The following is a 19,383-nucleotide window of genomic DNA, read 5'->3' on the forward strand; positions in this document are numbered from 1 at the left end:
AATATTCAACATTCTCCTTTTGTTATTCATATTGCAAAGACTGTTATGTACCTTTTTGAAATTCAACTGGGCACTTTAACATTTTTATATTGTTGGTGCATATGAAGAAATTGCCTTAAGTTCTAAGCTGATCCAGCCCTTCAGATAACCTTGATGGTTTTAATATTCAACTTGCACTTAAACACTGCGTTTATAATGTTGCTGCTTGCAATATATTTGATGGGAATGACTACACTATAGTTCTGAGGAGAGCCTGTTTACAGTTCACAAGATGTCATTAAAAATATTATTTAAAATATACTTCCTTTGTGTTGATTAATTTAATTAGATGATTCTACGTTTAAATATTGATGATTACAAGCTTGGGGGAAAATGCGAATAATTGCGATTAATTACAGCAAATTGTGTGATTAATTAGTTAATTGTTTTTAAGCCCTAGTTTTAAGATGAGGTTTAAAATGTCAAGGGTGTAACAGGCTTTTATATAGGGAGTGATATTCCATACACAAGGTGCTACTACAGAGAAGGCCCGGTCCCCTAAAGTACTGTGCTTTGTCCTGGGGACTCGGAGAAGGTCCAGTTCAGAAAAGCGTAGGGTGCGGTGGTGCACAGCTGCACAGGAGGTCTTGGATATATTTAAAGCCTTAAAAGTAAGCAACAAAACCTTATTATCCATCTGTTATTTAACCAGCATCCAATGAAGATTTCTGAAACTGGAGTTGTGGTCAAACTTTCTGCAACCAGTCAGTACCCAAGCAGCACTACTTGTAGATTGTGAATTAGTTTGTTTGCAATTTATTTTTGTCCCTGTGAGTGGAGTACACGACGATGCTGTAGAAATTAACACCTTTTACACCTTTTAACCTGGTTAATTTCTAATGGTTGTAGTCACAAGTTCTTCCGAAATACATAGAAGTGCAACAAAAAACGAAATTAGGTACAGTAATTTAGCAACCATTTATAATTTTTAAAGATTTTTTACAACCTTTATTAAGAAAATAATGGCAAGTATGTGCTGAACACCGCTCAAATGGCCCTCAACCTTCATATTTTGGCCTGGGGGGGTGACCACCACCTCTGACTCCCTTTGGCTCTGCTACTGTTGAACATCCCAGTGACTGCAATTGACGCACAAGAGGAGGTCAGACTGTTTTGCAGGTGTTAATCTAATTGAGCGATGTGATGAGAAAAACAACAGGATCAAGGGCTAGGATTAACATGTCCCAGAATTTAATTTTTATTATAATTATTTACCATTATTTTTTAACATAGTTATGGTGCTTTAGTTTCTGCTGGAAGCTCCGACTCCACAGTGTTTCTCATGCGCGGCACAACATGTACACTGCTGAGCACCATGGTGAAACAAACTGAGAAACACAGGGCTCATAATCCAATAAACGTGTTTTGCAAAATCCCTCATAACCAACAGAAAGTGTTTTTGAAAGCCGTGCTGCATTTGAGTATCCATGGTTTTATTTTACTGAAGATTACCGTATAAGATGGCATAGAGGTGCATTCGTACTTAAACGTTAATTAAATCACTTTTCAAAATACACAGTAGAAATTAAAATATAGAAAAACAGTAAATGTTCGCTGCCGATGTTGACTTGGATATCAGCAAACAAAAACTGTCTCCAAATGACAAGCAAGCTCAGATCACAGTAAAACCTCTAATGAAAATTAGTAAAAAACACGCCTCCCAGACAATGTTGGATAGAACTGAAACTATACATGATATTTATAAAACTGTTTAAAATCCTACATCATGTTTTGGCTGTGGTTTGTATTGAAATACGTTTAACATATGTATTAAATAAGTTACACTTTCCAAAACAAATGCAGCTGTGCTGTGTGGCCTGCAATATAACCAGCCCCTGTGTGATCGGCAGTATTGAGCACTGCAAATATAAGCTAGATCAGCACTGAACACTATCATTATTTGCTCTAATGTTTAGAAAATGCATTTTTTTCTATTTGTGTGTGAAATTGCTCATATAGCTTGGTCTTTGTTCTAATGTATAGAACATGCATTTTTCCTTTATTCTCCCTTAATCTAACTTATTTAATGTATTTGTACAATGTTTGATTTGTGGTTGATATTTATGATGAAAATTAATGTTAAGTTTATAATGTAAAATGTAAAAATGAAAAAATCCTGCCTTCAGTGCATATTTGACACAATTTCTCTCTGACAGAGAGATTTGAGGGATCAATGCTACACAATGTCTGTTTTGCATGCTAACTAAAAGAAAAGTAAATATTGGCAGATATATCGGTAATTGGGAAATTTTGCTTCCCAATTATCGTTATCAGTATTGGACCCAAAAAACCTGTATCGGTCGTGCTCTTAAATAAATGCACAGAAGTGGGCAAGCAGTAGAATGGTTCCTCTGACATTGCACACATTATTACTTTGTTCCCCCTGCAGGTGGTAACACAATATAATGCTCTCCAGAAAGCAGAGGAACAGAAGAAATGTAAAATGTATGAGTTGGAGGTGAACATTGATGAAGGTGAGAGGCAGCAATCCCTGGGCATCATGTTAAACAGTAAATTTAAAAAACCCAGAGGCCAAATAAAAAGTTGCACCCTATTGGCAGTAATCACAATAATGTCAGATCTCTATTTAATTTGTCAAAAAACACTTTCTGCTAATTCAAATTGAAGATGTGATAGGGTTACAGGTTTGTGCATTGTGGGCAGCTCAATGTTTTAATTTGGTCTGGGCCAAAGTGTGTGAAAATGCTCCTCCAGCTGGAGCAATGGAGACATCAAGAGTCACGTCTGTCATTTTCTCTCCCTTCAACAGCTGTGGCGCCACCAGGGACGAACAAAGCCTACACCCTGGACATCTATATGAAGTAAGTCATGCAGACGAGGTTTGAGAGGGTTTATTAGATGTTAGATTTTGTAAAGCAGCATTTTAAATCAATGAATGAAATATAATTATATAATTAATATAATTAATTTAATATATAGTAATGCGGGGAGTTTGTCAAACTCACACGAAGTAAACGTCTTCTCTGCTCTCCCCCCCAGGTACCTTGATGACCACGATGGTAGAATGACCATACTGGACATCTCTCTGCCCACAGGCTGCGTGCCCCTTCTGTCCAGCCTGGAAAATGTAAACTGACACAATGTCTGCATGTTTCACCCCCAAATTTCCAATCCATAGTCGGGATCTTATTTTCTGAGTGTTTATCTTTAATTATTGGCCTTGCTCATCGAGGGGGCTTAAGTCAGTCAGGCTTCTTTGTCACACTGCATGCATCTGAAACGTATTTTTCTTTCGCATGATGGATTCATTGATTCTTTGATTCCCATCAAGCTTAAAAACAGAGTGGACCAGTACATTCAGTACTACAATATGGATAAACAACTGAGCGAAAGAGGATCTCTCATGATTCATTTGTACAAGGTATGTTCCTTAGCTTCACAGAATAAAACTCTCCCATCTGCCCTTTGTTAATCACAGGCCCTCTTTCTAAAGCCCATTTAATTTCTCTCACAAAATGCCAACAGGTGTTGAACACAAGACAGCATCTCTCAATCACGCTGATCCAGGAGATGCAAGTGGGTCTGATGCAGCCTGCAGCAGTGACGATCTATGACTACTACGCCAGTGGTAAGATACAGTCCATGCACCGCCGATCCTGAGCTGCAAATAAAGACTGAAGGTATCGCCTCTTTCATTGCTTTTAGTAAGATGGCAGTTTCACATTTCATTCTTTTTGTTATCATTACACCGTTGCTGATGGTTTGCAGATGTACGTGTGGGTTTGTTGTGTGTCACGTTAGCCTACGCCTCTCCTTGCAGCCAAGTGAGAGTGTGTGCTGTACTGTCTTTCAGAGAACCGCTGCACCAAGTTCTATCACCCGAATAAGAAGCACGCAGAACTGGGACGCATCTGCAGGGGCGACCTGTGTCACTGTGCCGAAGGTGAGAATATTTTAAATTTACTGGTCAATAAAAACATAGAGGCCAGATGAAGAATCAAAATAGAATACCCAACCGTGTAAAAACAAACATCAAAGCAGCATCAATATAAACTATATTATTTATACTATACATTGTATACTATTATTGTCATTATTATACCTGTTCAACATATCATCAGCTAATAAACCTTTAACGGAATCCTCTCTCCACAGAAAGCTGCAGTGCCTTGAAGAAATACACAAAGGAGATCACTCTTCAGACTCGGATGGAGGAGGCCTGTAAGGGTGTCAGCTATGGTACGGTGTGTCCCTGGCCCTCTCTCATCCACACCACGGTGTCCTGCAACCACTGAGGGGGCAAAATGGGGTGGGACGTTAACAATACTCTAACTATACCATTACAATAACAGATGCACAGCAATGTAGACCTGTATGGTCCTGTACTACACTTTGAGTTTATGTATTCATTTTGGAGACACCTGTACTCAGGGCTCATGCCAGTTATCAATTTTAGTGTGAACATTTTTGGAAGTATTACAAAGTGCAGTAAGTACAAAAAGTGCAAAATACTGTATAAAATAAACATGTGAAGTGGGTGCTGTAAGGGCAAGTGGAGCCCCACACGAATTAATTAACAGTTGTAGTTGTGACTATGCCACCTATTGGATATAGGGCACTAGGACCCAGAAAGAAACCTCAATTTATCAGAATTAGGCCAAGTCTATACTCCTCACCTTGAGATTGAAAAAACCCAAGTCATACCTCTGAGACAGAACCACAATAAGACACCATGCAAGGCACAGACACCACTTTAAAAGCAATAATTGACGATGTATTAATACAACATAATAAAACAGGAGAGTCCTTGGGGGTGCCAAAGTCCACAATGATGCTGGACATCTAACAGAACACTTGGAGTATTGGTAGCCGTCCTTAATCTTCCACAAAAGGGAGGGTGAGAACAAACAGAACTCAGGAAAACTACAGGAGAAAAACAGGTGTGCCACTAAACACTATTCTGTAACAGATGTTCAGGTCCTAGATTCTAGCATACTCACAATATCACAAAATCATTTCCCAAATAGACTAGGCTGAAACCCTGATTCCCAAGTCCAATTTACAGAGCACTGTAAAATGATTCATTTTTCCCCACTAAGAAGTCTAAAATATTGTAGCTAGACTGACTTTTCTGCCCCTCATCATGGTTCTGCCACACTATGCAGCAATAATGGAGAAGGCGCAGGGTCAAATCAGGAACTTTATTACAGGAACGGAAGCACAGGTTTAACTGGAATTGACTGACTAAACTGACTATGACTCTCTTAAACTCCCACTGAATGCTATATTGTAAAACTACACCAATCTCTGTTGAATCTGTTCTCTAATCTAACTTGCAGGAACAGGGCACCCCTATGTAATAAATCATACCCGTGACTGGCTCACCCAATCATGGCGCAGGCTGTGTTCCCGCGTCGGGGCAACCCCTGACCCCAGAAGTAACTTAACCCACTAACAGTTACACAAGAATAACATGCACAGAACATGTGAACACATACCCCACTCTGTGCGGACTCCTGTCCTGATCTGGTGTGCCGCACAAACCCATCTGCTCTAGTGGTGTGCAGTTTGTGCACAGCAGCGCGGTGCTCAGGAGTCGGGTTACCAGCCTATCAACATCATTCAATGATTCCCAGGCTCTCAAGTCTGGCTATGAGTGCTATGAAACTAAATTGAAAAGACCACTTAACATTGATTTGTGAACTTGGAGTGGTCTCTTAATTTTTTCCAGAGCTGTATGTGTGTGTGTGTATTAGAGTTCGTATTTACTATGTAGGTAATCGTGGGTAGGCCTACATCTGCCCAACAAGTAATACATCACAATGAGGTCTGTTTTTGTTTCATACACATACAAAATATTTTTAACAAGTAACTATTTTGCACAATGTATTAATACTTGCAGGTCATCTTGAGTAAAATCAACCAAATGAAAAAAGAAATTATAATAATAATTAAAAACAATATATATATATATATATATATATATATATATATATATATATATATATATATATATATATTAATAATAATAAGAGATACACCTATGTGTATGAAATTTAATTAGATAAATTGTGTTGGCTAAATAATGTTAACGCTTCAAACTGTATTATCTCCAGGACTCTAAACATATATTCATCACAACTGTATTTAATTTAACTTAATTTAACCCAGTGCCATTGGCTCTGTTTCTTTTAAAAGGCACTTGAAATATAATTAAAACAAACATGGGTCATTCAAGTGTCTCATTCGTGGGCTTGCAAATTAGTCTAATTGCTTTCCCATCTGAAAACTCAGAAACGATTGTTTGTATTTTTCAGCAGCTGTTCTAGCAATGGTGTTACCTGAAAAGCTGTCTGGGCGGAAACCAGTCATGAGTTTATTACCTCTCAACCAGTCCAGAGTGAAAAATAAAACACAAAAATAGTGATAAGTGATAATAACAATAACAATAATAAATATAGCTTAACCAATACTCAAAGAAAAAAATAAATAAATCCATTATAATAAGGAAAAGAACCACATTAGTGACCCACGTGACACATATATCAATGTTTTCCTCAGAAATTTGCATATGCAAGGCAGTCCTAAATATTCTCTATTTAAACAAGATATTCAACGCCGCCTATTTATCATTGGAACATCTGCCTTACCCGACACGGTGCATTATGGGAGTAACAAAGAGTTCCTGTGTCGCTTGTTCAGACTATGTGAAAACGCTGCTGGTTGAAATAATAACTCGTACTGTTGTCTGTCATGCAATCCAGGTGCATCGTGTTCAAAAATGCATTTTTTTAAATAGAAAACATTGAATATGATATGAGGCAGGCTTTCCATTATATAGATGGGGAGAAAAGCCCCACTGAAACTCTGTGCTACTTCCATAATGCATTGTGGCTCAATTGTGGGTACAATATTGACGGGTCTTGTTGACGGGTGGGTGGGTTGTTTGTGGTTCGATGACCAGAGGAGGTTGGGAAGGGGAGTACAAGTGCAATGTTGAACGGGGTAGGGCTGGGGGTGCAGTAAGTCTTCTGGCGCCAGAGGACATCGAAGTCTAAGAAGAGATGAGGTGAGAGTCTTTAGGTAGCTATGTGTAGACAGGTTACAGTAACAATAGGGGAGAACCAAAGCCAGAGGAGGGAGTGGAGTAGCTTGTGCAAATCGAGGCAGATGACCATATAAGTAGCCGAGTTTTGGAAGAGCTGGAGAGGGTGGGTAGCAGATGTAGGTCAGCCAGGAAGGAGTTGTAGTAATCCAGGCAGGAGAGAACCAGGGTCTGGATGAACAGTTGAGTTGAGTAGTTGGTGAAGATGGGCTGCATTCTGTGGATGTACAAGTGTGAGTCAGGATGGAGATGTGCTTTGAGCAATAGTCACATCAAGGGTAACTCCTAGATTCTTAGTGGCAGAGAAGGGGGAGAATGTGATAGATTCCAGTGGAATGGAAATGGGGAGATCAGAAATGGGGGGGAAGGAGGAGGAGGGAAAAAAGAGAAAAATGACCAGAGGGAGAACCAGAAATTACCAGAAATACAGCTCTGAAAAAAATTGAGACCACTTAACATTGATTTCTGAAATTGGAACTTTTTCCAGAGTTGTAGAGGAAAGAATGAACGAGAGGTTACGCACTCTGGAGATCTGTTTATGTTGAGTGTGCAAAGGGTCTAAGGATATATAACAAACAGTCCCAGTAACAATTTTCTCAAATTACCACACCACCCTCTGTTTAAGTGAGGGACCTCAATAAATTCCTGTGAGTTTAATAAAATTGCAGGTGAGCACCAAGTACAGCAAGTTGCAGTATGAGTATTTACTAGATCTTTAAAAAAAAAAAAACGCAAAGTTCTCACACATGGGAAGGTACATATAGCCCCAAATGCATAGGAAAGTAATTACTCATTTGATTCATACTTTGTTCATAAATACAAGTAAACTGCCAACAGGCATCCACACAAATATTACAGAATAAAATAAAATAAGAGCGGTTCAAAAACAACCTTGTGTTCTAAATTCAGCAAATCAACCCAAGCAAAATTAAAATAGACAGTAGACACTTCCTTCTTCTTAAAACATTCCATACAAACCCTGACTCAACCCTTTATCCCATATAGCAATCAATACAATATCTAGTATAAAATACACATAGCATAAACATCAACACTTTCTTTAAAAATACCAGTTAAAAAGAATAGTATACGAGGTGGGAGGAATGGCACATAACACAAATTTGTCTAAATGTATAGGCCTACTTCTCACCCAGCTCCACAATACTACAGTTGGAGTGAATTCAGCAGTCAGCTTTAAACCTCTTAGTGTCAGTACGTTTTTAAGTTTCGGTTTGGTTTCAGTTTCCTTCTCCGTGAGTTGCTCTCCCAGCTCGCAACCTCTTCAGCAGGGTTCCTCTGTCCTCATCCCATCTACATATAAAGGGACGCATTTCCATGGCAATGGTAGCACGGAAGCACATAAATATAAAGAGTTTAAACCGAGACAGCCCTAAAACACATTCTGATAAAACAGAAATAAATAATCATACCAATAGTAATAAAAAGCATTAAAACCAATCAGTTACAAGTGCTATACCACATCCAAATAGAACTGAATTTGTGTGCAGTCATACCAACTTTCTGAACAATCCCTCTTCAATGTGTGACTGACAGATGGACAGGAGGGCTGGTATGAACCTGATCATTGTGTTTACCTTCTCAAAAAATTGAATTATTAGAATGTATGACTGTGTCAGGAGTATAGGTGTTATCATTTCTGATTTTTTATTATGTGATTCCTTGCAGTTTATAAAGTCCAGGTTTCTGAGATCGTCCTAAGGCAGGACTATGATGACTACATTGTGGTGATCAAACAGGTCATTAAGCAAGGTATGGGTTTTTTCTCCCACATGACTTACAATTACCCATTTGTTTATATTCCTGTGCTTCATTTGACTCACTATGCGATTACTTGTTGTAATGTTTATTCTAGGTTTCATGTATCTGTATCTGAAACATATCATAATACAGGACTGTAACTACCATGTGATTACAACAAATGTAACCAATGTTACTAAATTAGATTAGATGTAGCTGTAGGTGAAGTACCAGTATGGAACATGGAAGTACAGCGGATGCTTCTCTTCTTCGATGTAAGCTTGTGGTGAAATTCTAACCATAATAGTGTTTTATCTGTAAACTGCACATTGTACCTTTTGTGTACAAACCCTTGCTAAAATGTATCTGTATTTTAGTTGAAGGCCCTGTGGCATAACTTGTTTCTGTATGGTGACTTGTGTGTTTGCAGGAGAAGGTGAGGTCAGTGAAAATGAGAAGAGGACGTTCCTCTCCCACGTGTCCTGCAGAGAAAGCCTGAACGTCAGGAAAGGCGAGGAGTACTTGTTCATAGGACGACCAGAAGACACAATGTCCTCTAACACACATGGCGAACCGTGAGTCTGAATCCATGTGACCAATGTGTGCTGCTTTAACATCCCCTTCCTCTGTATTCAGGCACTGTTGTTGGTTTATTCATTCATTCCTTGGTTTTGTTATTCAGTTTCTAAGGACTGTAATCACTGCACTGAATGATTTGAGATTCCAGCGCTTTTGATTGTCCATCACAATGCCCACACCTCTATCTGACAGACAAGAGCTTCTGTATGCAGGAGGGCTCCAGTAGCCCCCAGAGAAGCTGAAGCACCTCCACCATGTTTTCAAAGTCAACAGGCTGATTTGCAGAGTACTGTTTGCGGGGGCTGTGAATTCTGTATATGAAACTCTAATCCAACATCACACATTTAGAAATGGATGCAACTGTACTGATACTAATACAATGCTCTACTTTCACCTGCATTTCACATCGATGTCTCTCAGAGACTACTGCATCTTTATACATTTCATCTTCATCATCATCATCATCATAGACCTTGCTTAATCCATTACTGTATATATAGTGTTCATTATTCAAGTAATTAGTTATTATGGATTAGGCTACTTTGCAGACTTGTCTCTTATCTTTAATGTAGGGCGATGCATATCCTGGGGTCTGAGACATGGCTGGAGTGGTGGCCCCACGATCAAGACTGTCAGACTGAAGAGAAGCAGGAGACCTGTGAGGTCTTGGCAGCCTTTGATGATGAGCTGCGCAATTATGGCTGTCCTAACTAAACCCCTCATATAAACAGACACTGGCATTCGTCATTACTGTGTATTGCACACAGATGTTATGATTTAATATGTTATACTTCAAATACTAAATAAAATCAGTAAATGGTTACTTGATTGTGTTTTAATTATTTCCTTGATACAGGCATGGCCAAAACCACTATTGATGAAAGACTAGATTAAATGATTGAAACCTAGGCAAAGAACTAACACACACCACTATGAAATGATAGGTTGCATATGCAACCCTGGTTATCTGAAAAAGGAAGCACTGCCCAAGGGGAAGGGGTTCCTGCACGCTGCCATAGGAAACCGAGCGAAACGTCACTCTTATCAAAGATGCCATTGGCCCCTGTGCACATCACTCATAACAGGTCCCTTCCCCACTTCCTGTTCTATAAAACGTGACGTCAGCGCAGATTCATCCTCTTTTGCCGGGAGCAGGACTCCCACGAAACCTTCAACCCTTGGGCAGTGCTTCCTTTTTCAGATGACGGGGGTTGCATTCCCAACCTATCATTATCTTTCAAGTCGGAAGCACTGCCCAAGGGGGAGGGGTTACTGTATAACAAAGCCTTGCAAGGGAAGAGGCAGCAAGCTGATAAGGGAGTCTGCCCTGAGGTGACCACCAGGGGGCCCTACGAGTGAGGCCACACCAGCTCTACAAATGGCATTTAAACGATGCCCAATTGGGACTAAGGGGCCTAAAGTGTGCCAAGAAAACATCCCCCACACCATTACACCACCACCACCAGCCTGCACAGTGGTAACAAGGCATGATGGATCCATGTTCTCATTCTGTTTACGCCAAATTCTGACTCTACCATCTGAATGTCTCAACAGAAATCGAGACTCATCAGACCATGCAACATTTTTCCAGTCTTCAACTGTCCAATTTTGGTGAGCTTGTGCAAATTGTAGCCTCTTTTTCCTATTTGTAGTGGAGATGAGTGGTACCCGGTGGGGTCTTCTGCTGTTGTAGCCTATCCGCCTCAAGGTTGTACGTGTTGTGGCTTCACAAATGCTTTGCTGCATACCTTGGTTGTAACGAGTGGTTATTTCAGTCAAAGTTGCTCTTCTATCAGCTTGAATCAGTCGGCCCATTCTCCTCTGACCTCTAGCATTAACAAGGCATTTCTGCCCACAGGACTGCCGCATACTGGATGTTTTTCCCTTTTCACACCATTCTTTGTAAACCCTAGAAATGGTTGTGCATGAAAATCCCAGTAACTGAGCAGATTGTGCAATACTCAGACCGGCCCGTCTGGCACCAACAACCATGCCACGCTCAAAATTGCTTAAATCACCTTTCTTTCCCATTCAGACATTCAGTTTGGAGTTCAGGAGATTGTCTTGACCAGGACCACACCCCTAAATGCATTGAAGCAACTGCCATGTGATTGGTTGATTAGATAATTGCATTAATGAGAAATTGAACAGGTGTTCCTATTAATCCTTTAGGTGAGTGTATATCGAGTAGTAGCAGGAACATTCATGCTGCCTCTGCACAGCACAGGAGCATCCAGCTCAACTGAATAGTACAGAGTCGAAGACCAGCTAACGCAGGGCAACATTAGCTCTACTGTGTTGACAAATGAACTATATACACAGCGAGGAACCAGAGTCCATAGGCTACTGGGGTTCGACTGCAGCCAGCACCGGGTTCCATCACGTCCAACCTGTAGAACCAGGCAAATGTAAGCGGCGAGCCTCAAGCTGCAGCTGCATAAATGTCTGCCAAGGGGGCACCTTGAAAAAGGGCCCAAGATGTGGCAACACCTCAAGTCGAGTTGGCCACCAGGTGTTCAGGCACTGGGGTCCCGGTGGACTCGTAGGCCATGGTAATAATGTCCACAATCCAATGCGAGAGGCGCTGCTTTGAAAGCGCCTGGCCCTGTGTGCACGCTCCATAAGACACATCAGTTGGTCTGAGCACTGAATATCCTTAGTGCGTTCCAAATAGCACCTGAGGGCCCACACAGGGCAGAGCAGGTGAAGCCGACACTCCTGCTCTGAAGTAAGGGGAGGAAGATGAAAAGCCATCAACTCAATAGACCTGTTGATAGGGAACGGAGACAGCACTTTCGGGAGGAACGCAGGGTTAGGTCGTATTGTGACCCTGGAGCCATCTCCCGCAAAACGGACACAAGATGGATGTACGGACAGTGTAACTCAGAGTGTGTAGCTCAATCGTTTTGCAGATTTGATTGCCAGCGCAGGTGCCAATGCATGCCCTGCACCTGGGACAACAAGTCCGCTCCGCTATCAGCAGAAATGTCACTCGTTCTCTCTTACCTTCTCCAGGACCACCAGAAGGGGGAATGGTGGAAATGCGTTAAGTAGACAGCACGGCCATGTGTGGGCTAGTGTGTCAATCCCTAGGGTTCCTGAGCGGTCTCGGATGGAGAAACATAGTGGGCAGTGTGTGGCCTCTGCCCTGACGTCCATCCTGCCAAACCGGCTCCACATTTGTTGTATCACAAATGGGTGGAGGCACCATTCCGAGGCCAGGGGGTCTCCCTGAGAGAGGAGGTCCGCTGCCATGTTGGCCAGGCCTGGAAGGTGAACTGCTCTGATGGAGTGGAACCATGGCTGCGCCCACAGAAGCAGACGGCATGCTAGGCAGTACAGTCTGCATGACCAGAGACCTCCTTGCTTGTTGATATACAGTGAGGGAAAAAAGTATTTGATCACCTGCTAATTTTGTACGTTTGCCCTCTGACAAAGAAATGATCAGTCTATAATTTTAATGGTAGGTGTATTTTAACAGTGAGAGACAGAATAACAACAAAAAAGTCCAGAAAAAAAGGCATTTCAAACAAGTTATAAATTGATTTGCATGTTAATGAGGGAAATAAGTATTTGATCCCCTATCAATCAGCAAGATTTCTGGCTCCCAGGTGTCTTTTATACAGGTAACGAGCTGAGATTAGGAGCACTCTCTTAAAGGGACTCTCCTAATCTCAGCTCGTTACCTGTATAAAAGACACCTGTCCACAGAAGCAATCAATCATTCAGATTCGAAACTCTCCACCATGGCCAAGACCAAAGAGCTGTCCAAGGATGTCAGGGACAAGATTGTAGACCTACACAAGGCTGGAATGGGCTACAAGACCATCGCCAAGCAGCTTGGTGAGAAGGTGTCAACAGTTGATGCGATTATTCGCAAATGGAAGAAACACCATCGCCAAGCAGCTTGGTGAGAAGGTGACAACAGCTGGTGCGATTATTCGCAAATGGAAGAAACACAGAATAACTGTCAGTCTCCCTCGGTCTGGGGCTCCATGCAAGATCTCACCTCGTGGAGTTTCAATGATCATGAGACCGGTGAGGAATCAGCCCAGAACTACACGGGAGGATCTTGTTAATGATCTCAAGGCAGCTGGCACCATAGTCACCAAGAAAACAATTGGTAACACACTACGCCGTGAAGGACTGAAATCCTGCAGCGCCCGCAAGGTCCCCCTGCTCAAGAAAGCACATGTACAGGCCCGTCTGAAGTTTGCCAGTGAATATCTGAATGATTCAGAGGAGAACTGGGTGAAAGTGTTGTGATCAGATGAGACCAAAATCGAGCTCTTTGGCATCAACTCAACTCGCCGTGTTTGGAGGAGGAGGAATGCTGCCTATGACCCCAAGAACACCATCCCCACCGTCAAACATGGAGGTGGAAACATTATGCTTTGGGGGTGTTTTTCTGCTAAGGGGACAGGACAACTGCACCGCATCAAAGGGACAATGGACGGGGCCATGTACCATCAAATCTGGGTGAGAACCTCCTTCCCTGAGCCAGGGCATTGAGAATGGGTCATGGATGAGTATTCCAGCTTGACAATGACAATTATAGACTGATCTTTTCTTTGTCAATGGGCAAACGTACAAAATCAGCAGGGGATCAAATATTTTTTTCCCTCACTGTAGGCACCAACCGCTGTGCTGTTCTGTTTGACCCAGCACGTCTCTCCAGTAGGACTGGCAGGAAATGATACAGTCCAAGGAGTACTGCTTGTAACTCCAGGACAGTAATATGGAGGGCCATTGCTTGATCCGTCCACCTGCCTCATACTCCACGTCCATCGCAGACTGCTCCCCAACCCTGCTTGGAGGTGTCTGTCGTTATGACTGCTCGGTGATAGACTGGCCCCAGGGACACACTGAGGGTCAAATTGTGAGGGCTCCACCACCAACGGAGTGCCTTCCAGCACGCCGGAGTGACTTTTACTCAGTGTGCTCGATCGCGGCAAGAGTTCATCTTGAGAGACCTGAACCACCACTGCAGCAGCCTCAATTGGAGGAGGCCTAGGGGGAGGGTCTGTCATGCAGCCACTAGGAAGCCCAGCAGCCTCTGGCAAAGGGACACCCTGACACGAGCTCTCAGTCGGAAGAGGGAGACATGTGCGTATGGAGGTAACTCTCTCTGGCACCAGCGTGGCGAGCATGGCAACGGAATCGAGGTGCAGTCTGAGGAACTGTGCCTGCTGAGTTGGCATCAGGAAGCTCTTCTCTCGAATTTATCCGGAGGCCCAATTCAGAGAGGTGGCCTAAAATTAGGTTTGTGTGTTTCTGAACCTGTTCCCTCGAGTAAGAAAAAAACAGCCAGTCATCTAGATAGTTGAGGACGTGGACCCCCTGACAATGCAAGTGGGGTAAAACGACATCCATGCACTTGGAAAAAGTGTGTGGGGCTAGCGACAGGCCAAAGGGGAGAACAGAGAATTTTGGGTATTTTACAAAGTTCGTTCCCATCAGTCATTAACGTCATTTCATTGCTACTCTCTCCCTCAGTTGTGCTGCTTCCAATGCAGCTCATGTAAATTAGGGCTTTTATCCAATCAGATTTTCCGCCTGTGTTGTCTCCGGGTGAATCTACTCTGAGGCCTTCAGAATTCAGAGTGAATGCCCTCTGCTGTTGAAGCAAATGGGGACGATTTTGTTGATTATCATGTTCTTTAACCAATCAGATTTAGAGTTTGAAATGTTGGGCATATTTTTTGACACGCCGGAGACTTCTAGCTGGCCTAGCAGCTTATGTCATAATTTTTCATGTGGCGTGATCAGAGGGCCAGTTACCTAACTGACGTAAAACTAGCTAGCACATAACGTAGCATCATCTAAGATTGATTCAAATTTTCTGTCATGACATTTAGATTTTTAGATGTAGTGCTTTACATTTTTTGTTTCACTTTTTACTTAGCCCTGTTGTTTTACACACAATGGCTGAAGGAGTTGAAATGGATTTGGTGGTGGATTTACTGGTAAAGCCTTTTTTGAGAAGGACCTTTCAAGAAAACCCAGAACTGGGGAGAAGGGTTGACCAACCCCCGCAGCTAGCAGCCCTGTCCCAGTCAGGGAAAGGATTTGTGCGACACTTTAATTCGAGCAGCTACGAATGGTACACCTGGCTTACAGCCTCAAAGGAACATTGCAAATTGTAACAGGCTGGGAATGCCAGTTATTTGCAACTGACTGATATGGTGTTTGAAGCCATGCTGGGTTTGCAAACCTAAATTTCCTAATCAAGGCAGCAACGAAACACCAAAGGATGGCAGGGCACTTGCAAGCAACAGGGCTATTGAAAATGATCGACACCCAAGTGGATCTCAACGAAAAGGCAAACGGAGCTCCACAATGAAAAAGTCAAGAAAATTGGGAAATACTGAAAATACTGATCGATTGTGTCATCTTTCTGGGTAAACAAGAGCTTTCATTTAGGGGACACGATGAAAGCAAGGAGTCCACAAATAGGGGTAACTATTGCCCCATTTCCACTAGCCATGTTTAGCTGCACCTCAGCATGGCTGTGCAGGTCCAGGGGGTTTCCACTAGGGCTCAGCTGCACCTTCACCTGTGCCCGAGCTAGTTTCAGGAGCATAGTTTCACACATCGTACCGGCTGAGTCCCAAACTGGTCCGGGTCAGTACTGTGACGTCCTGACGCAGTGCACTGCATCTGGAAATTGTAAGTACAGTAATGGCTGCCGCTCTCGATGCAAGAGATGCAGTAGAAACCTTTCCAAAGAAGGAATATGTGTGTTTACCTTGGATAAATTATTAATCTGGAGCAGTTATTAATTTACAGTGGAAAAGTGCCACACAGGATGTATTGCTTGGAGCAGAAAGACATTTAATCTTAAAACTATTAAAATGTTTAAAACCGAGGCTAGTTTTGAATTACTGACTTCACCGCATCTTCGCTCCAAAAATAATCAGATTGAGGTATAAATTGGCCTATGAGTTTTCAATTAATTGGATTAGCACAACAAAATCCTCTTACATTATGTGTAATATGTATAATATTTTAAAGGTATGGCAGTAGCAGTAAAATGTCCTAGACCGATAATTAGGGGACGTCATACTGTATATTTTTATATAGGCAAAACAATCACCATTCAGCAGCACAACACTGATTAAAATATAAAATATAAAAGTATAGCAGCATATTGTTGTGTTCAATAACTGCATACAGTATGTTTAAATATTGCCTGCATTCACAATGCAGGCTATCATCATAAATTGTGAAAATAAATCTTTTTGCTAGTCAGATCTGCGCAGATTCATGAAATTTAGCAAAACGTGGACACACCATATATTTGGCTGTATCATAAGTAGTCTGTCAAATGTGTTTCGTGGACTACTGTATGTAGTTACTTTATTACTATAGACAGCTCTGGAAAAAATTAAGAGACCACTCCAAATTCAGAAATCAATGTTAAGTGGTCTCTTAATTTTTTTCTGAGCTGTATATGTGTTATTGTACATGTTATGCTGCCATTTCTTATATGCACTAATCATGTCAAATGTATTTTATTACAAAACAAACTGATTTCACTTGATTATTGCAATGTGAACATAAGTGATCTGAGTCCTGAGAAAACACAAAAGTGAATCACGAAAATGAACCCCAGTTCATTTCCAAAACATAGCCCACACAAAGTTGCCTAAAGTTAATCCTTTTAGGTAATAGTAGCCTATACTGACACGTTTTCACATTTAGTTGTGGTTCGTTTCAGTAATTGGTAGCAAGTTGGTGTGCAGTACTTTCAACCCCTTGCCCACCCTGTTTTAACCAGGCCCACCCCCTACACAATTTCTGGCTTCACCCCTGCTTTAGACATGTGTACAGTTTGTACAACTAATGTTAACTTGACTAGCCACCTACAGTTACTGGTAAACTAGAAGTTCACTAGGATTTACATAAGAATTGTGGGAAAGAGGTCTTCACAGTGGCAGCACAAATAAGTTGCAGGGCCAAATCATAATACGTTCATGTTAAATTAAGAAAATGTACTGTACTGCTGTTTCTGCAGCCACTCAACTCTCTTCAATGGAATCCGAGGCTCCTTTAATAGGGTGTTATGCCGCCCAGGGAAAATTGACTGATTAGCCAACCATACATGTCAGTCAATTACATCTCCCAAGCTCCAACAGGCTCTGGTCAGGAGCCCGTCTCTTAAAGTGGCAGGGTGCTCTCTCCTGCCACACAAGCTTAACATTGTAAACATCTAGACAAGTGGTTCCCAATCCTGGTCCCAGGCACCCGATATCTTTGTTCTCTCTATTCCTTAATTTAACTAATAATTGGCCTAATTAAAGTTTAGTCATCATTGTGAACCATTGGAGACATCAGGATAAATATACAAGTATGTAAGGCACCCATATTCTCCAAAGTTTTGTTATTTAAAATGCTTCCCTTCACACCCCACCACCCGCTGCTTCCTCCCACATACATCAAAATAACAACAACAAAAAATGTTCAACAAACAATATAAATAATTAAATAAAATGACATCAGACATGGTTTTGTACCTTTAGCTGAACGTGACGTATTTTGACTTGTGTTTGTGTAACTGTGGTCAATCAACTTGAAATTGGTCCATTTAATTCCACATAAGCTTTGACTATGAACTATAAACCTTCCAAGCCCTTGTTTGAAGAATTTGCTCAAACACAGATACTGTCAATATTGACCTGTTTGCTTACTGGAAGAAGAGGTTGTTGCCTGCTGTAATGCTGGTACATCACATGGTCAGGTGCAATGGTCTATATACAGACTTTGACAGCATCTTATGACATTATGGGTAAACAAACAAATAATATGGAGTTCCAATGAAAAGGAATGGAAAGAAAATATATAAAAATGTGATCTCACATAACATTTACATTCTTGTAAAATACACACAACCTTAAAAAAATGTCAAAACAAAGACAATAAGAGTGCATTGACCTCTTAAGCTGACAGCCAAAATGGGAATTTCCTGCTAAAAGATCAGGCTCAATTTCAAAAGCCCATAACTCTCTAAATGTTTGCATCACATGCATATAGTATCTTTGATAGAAAATCAATTAAATTTCCTTTATATCTTTTATGCTCAGACCATAGCTTGGAGGATCACAATATGCAGTCAAGTTTCACATCATGTGGGGCACATCATGTTTCACGGGGTAAATTAGACACAGACCCTCCTCTAATTGGTTGAAAGTTGACATCAAAGAAACAGATGGACTAATAATGAGTGAGAGAGAGACAGAGAAAGGAAACAAAGCACAAACAAAAGAAAAACAACAACAACACCACACAGACTACACAACAGTCACCTTTACAGTGCTTGGCAGAAAAGGGAAAGGTGACACCTGCCCATCATTGTAACATACATGCTACCAAATAGTACTGCTGACTCCCTTTCCCATTATCATTTCCAGAACTTCAGATCATTGGCTTCAGAAGCAGACCTCCTGCCAATGACAATACCTCCTTATTGCGATATAATATTCCTGTAAATCACCTACTGCATTCTCTCACTGGACGGTGTGGAAGAACAATCATCTTCAATCAGGTTGGAACGTTAGTTGCAATGCCTTTAATACACGCAGCATGGAGAAGAACAGTGCATCAAGAAGATGCCAAAGTAGCTCTGCCTTCATTTTAACAGTCAGAGCTTTTATACACAGAAATCAAAGATCTGGTTATAATCAGAAAGTCATTACTATGTTATCTTAAAAGTTAGCTAAGCAGAATTTATATCATTATAGGACAGAGTTCATAGATCAACACATGGATTAGGGAGCAGGCACTTCAATCATACTGTTTGACATTGTCGTAAATAACAAACCGAAATCAAGCTACCTTCTGGCCTGTCCTTCTAGCTTGACCTTATCTTTCTTAAGTATACAAGAGAGAAAAACAGGTATTAGAAAAATAATTTCTAACTTTCCTTCCACAACAGTATTTTC

The 19,383-nt window shown here is 41.4% G+C and overlaps 1 protein-coding gene across 1 annotated transcript in view; it reads left to right on the forward strand.

Moving 5' to 3' along the window:
* LOC136768684 (complement C3) overlaps positions 1 to 10,265 on the forward strand; it is a 69,805-nt gene extending 59,540 nt beyond the window's left edge. The window contains exons 32-41 of the mRNA XM_066722992.1: positions 2,429 to 2,513; positions 2,810 to 2,861; positions 3,040 to 3,127; positions 3,332 to 3,421; positions 3,526 to 3,628; positions 3,854 to 3,943; positions 4,156 to 4,239; positions 8,792 to 8,875; positions 9,294 to 9,438; positions 10,015 to 10,265. Coding sequence (XP_066579089.1) covers positions 2,429 to 2,513; positions 2,810 to 2,861; positions 3,040 to 3,127; positions 3,332 to 3,421; positions 3,526 to 3,628; positions 3,854 to 3,943; positions 4,156 to 4,239; positions 8,792 to 8,875; positions 9,294 to 9,438; positions 10,015 to 10,156 — 963 coding nt within the window. The 3' untranslated portion in view covers positions 10,157 to 10,265. The remainder of the gene's footprint in view (positions 1 to 2,428; positions 2,514 to 2,809; positions 2,862 to 3,039; positions 3,128 to 3,331; positions 3,422 to 3,525; positions 3,629 to 3,853; positions 3,944 to 4,155; positions 4,240 to 8,791; positions 8,876 to 9,293; positions 9,439 to 10,014) is intronic.
* Positions 10,266 to 19,383: the final 9,118 nt, after the last annotated feature.

Source organism: Amia ocellicauda, chromosome 14 (genome assembly GCF_036373705.1).
Source record: "Amia ocellicauda isolate fAmiCal2 chromosome 14, fAmiCal2.hap1, whole genome shotgun sequence".
Classification (NCBI taxonomy): Eukaryota; Metazoa; Chordata; class Actinopteri; order Amiiformes; family Amiidae; genus Amia; species Amia ocellicauda.